The sequence below is a fragment of the Salvelinus sp. IW2-2015 genome, unplaced genomic scaffold (genome assembly GCF_002910315.2).
Source record: "Salvelinus sp. IW2-2015 unplaced genomic scaffold, ASM291031v2 Un_scaffold1406, whole genome shotgun sequence".
NCBI lineage: Eukaryota > Metazoa > Chordata > Actinopteri > Salmoniformes > Salmonidae > Salvelinus > Salvelinus sp. IW2-2015.
This window is the reverse complement of record NW_019942889.1, coordinates 15,183-21,283: the sequence shown is the minus strand read 5'-3', so window position 1 is coordinate 21,283 and position 6,101 is coordinate 15,183. Positions and strand designations below refer to the sequence as shown.

Sequence of the window (6,101 nt, the reverse complement as noted above, 5' to 3'; positions counted from 1 at the left end):
GAAAGGTGGCATCCTATGACGGTGCCACGTTGAAAGTCACTGAGCTCTTCAGTAAGGCCATTCTACTGCCAGTGTTTGTCTATGGAGATTGCATGGCGGTGTGCTCGATTTTATACACCTGTCAGCAACGGGTGMGGCTGAAATAGRCMAATRCACTAWTTTGAAGGGGTGTCCACATACATTTGTATATATAGTGTATATCATAGATTATATAATTATAGCATATAGCATTATATATTCCTGTATATTGATGGACATCCTTAATTACTAATCACTGAATCAGTCTGACAGTGACTTTTGTATAAAGGAATGTCCCATTCACACACAGAACAGAGCAGACCTGCCCCAYTTTAGGTCACTGTTTTTTCTCCTTTCAAGGCTTCATCTAACCTGTTGTAATGAAGACAGCTGTGACGTGTGCTGCTTTCTGTTCTCCAGCAAGGTGCCATCATCTGTACGACTAGGATAGATAGGACAGCAACGGTCTGCTGTATTCATCAGGCAAGCCATGGATATAGCTAGGAAGGTTTTCTAAATATAGAAGGCCCCCTTCTTGATATTAGTGGAATGTACCTACAGTACATCATAGTTGATGTTTCTCAGTATACTCATTCCGTCAAACAAACAAAACATATTTTTRTTCTCTCACAATTTATTAAAATGTTATAATAGTTCACAATCATCAATCATATAATATACACATTTACATCTGTCACAGGAAATCAAGTCAAGCCCTGTCATATATTATAATTTCTACCTATGTACATATGTTACACGTAGGACTCTGCCTATATACTGCTTCATCTTCATCTTCATCGCTGAGTGTAAGAGGCGGTTTTATACCAACACCTAGACTGAAATCTGATTTTAATATTTGTCCTCCTTTGCTTTTACACAATACAGCTTGGTCAGCGTTGTACAGCACCAGTRCTGTGGCAGTCATCCATCCACACAGAGCACAGTCACATTCAGTTGGGTGCAAGATTACAGAACAATCAGATAGAAATATAGCACATCTAACAAACATCATTCTCCGTCATGTAGAATGGTGTGAGCTCTATACAAGACATTTCTATCTGTGAGGTTTGCAACGTTGTGCCCTCCTGAATGAGACCCACTGCTGCTCTGCGTCAGCCATCTTGGTTTGACACAGTCACCCCCCCGTCCAGCTCAATGGCAGCCGCAGCTRCCTGCCACCATGTCATCATACTGCTTCAGCACCACATTCTCATCATCATCAAAATACAGCAGGTTGATGGAGAAGAGCTTGTCTGGCACACAGCACGGCGTCTCAATGCCTTTAGTCAGCTTCAGAGCYTTGATGATAGACTGGACGGTGGCGTGGTTAGTGGGTCTCATGTTCTGGCCCAGGGGGAAGGGGCAGGAGCCCTTACAGTGGTAGGCATTGTACCCCCGAGGCGACACGATCCACCCGGACCAGCCGATCTCCTCGAAGTCCACGTAGAGTGGCATGCGCTGGCACGTCATCTTCTCTTCGTCCTCGTCATAGTCCAGGGAGCGGGTGCTGCGGTGGAAGCCTGGGGCGTTGGGGAGGTTGGGCAGGCCGGGGACAGCTGGGCTCTCATTGGGATCTGGATAGGGAAAATGTAGAGTCGGTTTGGGAAATGTGGTTCCATTTGAACTGAATACACGCTCAATTAAGATGATTTACTGTTGATATTAGGGTCAACAGAAAAAATAGAGTAGTAATACTGATAAAAGTACAAATAACCGATGATGTATTATGACAGAGACCATCATGTTGTGTTAATACACCAGTAATACTGTAATAACACATTGATAATAACTCGATAGCGTGTTTAGTAATACAGTAATAACACATAATAATAACTCGATAGCGGTGTTATTAATACAGTAATAACACATTGATAATAACTCGATAGTGTGGTAGTAATACAGTAATAACACATTAATAATAACTCGATAGGTGTGTTAGTAATACAGTAATAACACATTGATATAACTCGATAGTGTGTTAGTAATACAGTAATAACACATTAATAATAACTCGATAGCGTGTTAGTAATACAGTAATAACACATTGATAATAATTCGATATGGTGTTAGTAATACAGTAAAACACATTAATAATAACTCGATAGTGTGTTAGTAATACAGTAATAACACATTGATAATAACTCGATAGCGTGTTAGTAATACAGTAATAACACATTAATAATAACTCGATAGTGTGTTAGTAATACAGTAATAACACATTAATAATAACTCGATAGCGTGTTAGTAATACAGTAATAACACATTAATAATAACTCGATAGTGTGTTAGTAATACAGTAATAACACATTGATAATAACTGATAGTGTGTTAGTAATACAGTAATAACACATTAATAATAACTCGAGTAGTGTGTTAGTAATACAGTAATAACACATTAATAATAACTCGATAGTGTGTTAGTAATACAGTAATAACACATTAATAATACTCGATAGTGTGTTAGTAATACAGTAATAACACATTAATAATAACTCGATAGTTGTTTGTAATACAGTAATAACACATTGATAATACTCGATAGCGTTTTAAGCTACCTTTGACTGTATTATCCAGAGCGGCTGCACGGCGGCCATCGTCAGTGAACAGCACCAGCATGGGCTGCTTGCTTTTATGGTGGTTACGGCCCGAAGAAAAACGCACCACCTTCTTATCCATCTGGCTTCCTCCCAGGGTCTGCACTGTGACCAGAAGACCCAGGTTATTGCCCTCAACAGCCATCCAGGAACGCACCTTTATAGGGAGAGAGTTATTTTGGGGTTAGGGGTGGATGGATGGATGGATGGATGGATGGATGGATGGATGGATGGATGGATGGATGGATGGTGGATGGATGGATGGTGGACGGGTGGGTGGATGGATGGATGGATGGATGGATGGATGAATGGGATACTTACAGCTTGTGTAATGGTGAACACTTCCCAGCCAGTGGAGTGGACAGGGATCAGTCTGGAAGACAGCAGCTTCTTCCCCTGAGTAATGTTCATTTTGCTGCTATCCAGAAGCTGGTAGACACTGACCTGTAGGGAATGAATGAATTCATCATTAGCTTTGCATAGCTTACTTTTGAGGAGGTAAAGGACAGTTGAGTCTCTGCATGTCTGCCTATATACATATATAAATGGGTCAGATTGAGTTGTATACCTGACAGAAGTGATATCTGTTGAATGTCGCAGAAGCCTGAGGCCGCAGCTTGAAGAGATGGAGTTCCGCGGTTAGAACCTTCTCACTCCTGGCCACCATGGACAAGTTGAACAGGAACTCAATTTGTTCACTGTGCACTGTGTGCGGGAAGGATAATACTTATTGTCAAAATGAGTACGCAAAAGTGCCCTGATAGACTTAAAATGTGAGCCTAATACTACGTGCGTAATATCATGCGTAAAATACTAATTATTTGTAAACATTGCATAAGGTGAGTAATAGGACTGGCGGGTGCAATAGCGATACAGGTATAGGCCTAACCTAATATAACTGATCTATCGACAGGGTCGAGGTTAAAATATCAAAATATTACGTTTGTCGAAGAAGCTGCGCACTGTATTCCCCTCCAGAATGTAGGGGTCCTTGGTAACGCCGTCCACATCTGCGACAGTGTTGTACAGGTCAACCATGTACTGAGGCGGCTGCTTGTCGCCCCGGAGGAGAGGAGCGTCCTCCATCCCAAACACCTCCAGCAGCCTCTTGATAGCTGCAGAACGTACTTCTTCAGACTCGTTCTCCGTGGAAAAGTGGCTTTCCAAATAATTTAATGATGGTCTTGCAGTAGCCACGCTCACTAACGTGGCAATGGCAGTGATTATCGCGACAGGTAACATTTCAGAGATAAAGTAATGGTGCATGGTTCTTGTTGTGGGTCCTTGGAGCATCTATGTCTTGTTCTCTAGCATGCAGTCGAAGTCCGAAGTTGGAGTGACTGGCGAGAGCTTTGGAAGCTCCAGGTTTTATATCAAATGCTCCAGCATTGGCTACAGTGTCCCTAAACCCACGGACAACAGCCATAAAAGATGCTATTTAGTCGCAAATGTAAATCAACAATTAGCGAATGTAAAGCAAGGCTAATGCTGGTGTTAACAAGGTGTGACCCGATTGTAGATTCAATTAAAACGGTCTTCTCAACGTCTGACGAGAAAATTGCAATTAAACAACTTTTCTTTTGACTAATAACTCGTGACTTATAGATTAGATAAATAATATCACTACAAAATATTTTCATGGTATTTAGGGACAAATTAAAGCTTTCAATCGGATAGAAAATATCGAGAAAATTGTTAAACCTCTCTTAGGACAGCACAGCCAGAATGTTTGCTCACCGTAGGAGGTTAACCGCCTTATAATGGATCCATTAATTTCGACAAATGGGTATAATTTGGTAACGACACCTACTTCTATGAACAGAAAGAGAAGTCCTCCTAGTTGAGGATGTTTCCTTTTGAATCATCTCTTGGCTTCATCACACCTGGTCAAATACATCCCCAACTGTTACGGTCCCTATACTCCAACTACAATCATTGAACCCATCTCGAAATACACAAATTTGTCATTCATTGGTATGGATACAATGAGGTTTAGGTGTATTCTCGTGGATTTAAGGGATACATTACAATGGACTGTTTTCAGTCTAACATGCTGGAGCATTCTCGTAAAATATCTTGAATACACTTTTTTTCAATCGAATGAGTTGTGTTGCAATAATGTATTCTCACATGTTCAGCCGTTGTCAACTTTTCAAACCGTCTCCCTTCTCTTTTTTTATGCATAGGCTCTATTTACGCAACACACCTTCATACAAACAACACAATTAATATATAGTATTATCAATGTATTACCTACGTAACGTATTTATAATTTATCACGAATGAGAGTTAGAATATAAGAAGCTACAATGTGAATATTTACGCACCAACGACTTTATGCCTCTTTAGGTGTCTTTCATTTGATTACGCGTGGCTTTTTTTTAGTAAATTGTGAGAAATTCACAGTCCTTTTAAGATGAAGAATTTGTAACCASTTGGGTGGTAGTAAACAATAAAAAACCTTTCAAGACACTCGTGCCGTGCCCTCTCTAAAGGGAAGCCCTTCAAAAAAATATGTTCTATCGCTTATTTACTACATATGACACGTAATCCCTAAAGCCATAACATTTCTCGAGGGAAAAAAGAGAGCCCATGTTACAAACTGAAACCGTTGTTTTTCACCACTATTTACACACGTGTGCCTCTTCAAACAGATCTTGTCCGAATGTTTCCCTCAGATCACTATTTAAATGGATCGATTACAATTTTGTTATATTATGTTTAAGCCCTAACTATTGTCATTTAAATGTATAAATTATACTAGGATTATCTTACAAATATATATATATATACATGATAATGAGCAATGTGAATTGTAAGTTAGTACAGCATATATATATACTGTATTTTTATACGTATATACTATATATATACGTATAAGCAATGTGAATTGTAAGTTAGTACAGTGTATATATAAATATATATATAGAGCATGCCAAAATGCTAATATAGACAAATATATATATAAATATATATATAGCATTTTGGCATGCTGCACAATATGGTTTCCATAGGCATGATAATGAGCAATGTGAATTGTAAGTTAGTACAGTCAAGCATTTGTTGAAGAGATAAGGAGTTTGTGTCATTGATTCTTCATTGATTTACCTGATTTTTAAAATTAAAATAAATACATATATATTTCACCTTTATTTAACCAGGTAGGCAAGTTGAGAACAAGTTCTCATTTACAACTGCGACTTGGCRAAGATAAAGCAAAGCAGTTCGACACACTGATGCCTGATAGCCAATTCATGGTTTTGGAATTCATTTTATCTACAAAATATATATATTTTTTTACATATAACACAAGAATAGCTTCAGCAAAGTGCTCCATTCAGAGACATTTGTAAGCTGTGGTAGTATAGTAATAACTATTGACTCAACATAGGCCTAAACTGAAGCCTAGAACCAGGTAGAGCTGAAGGTCCAAAAACAAGTTGAAGATCTTACCCATAAAGACAGGACTGGTATGTATAAGCCTAGATG

The 6,101-nt window shown here is 39.0% G+C and overlaps 1 protein-coding gene across 1 annotated transcript; it reads right to left on the bottom strand.

Annotated features, from left to right (window-relative positions):
- Window positions 1-752: 752 nt before the first annotated feature.
- On the bottom strand, window positions 753-3,962 carry admp (anti-dorsalizing morphogenic protein). The gene is made up of 5 exons (XM_024138185.2): window positions 3,554-3,962; window positions 3,181-3,317; window positions 2,934-3,056; window positions 2,574-2,769; window positions 753-1,592 (listed from the first exon to the last, which is right to left on the bottom strand). Exons 1-5 carry the CDS (start codon window positions 3,903-3,905, stop codon window positions 1,171-1,173), a joined length of 1,230 nt encoding a protein of 409 aa, XP_023993953.1. The 5' UTR covers window positions 3,906-3,962; the 3' UTR covers window positions 753-1,170.
- Window positions 3,963-6,101: the final 2,139 nt, after the last annotated feature.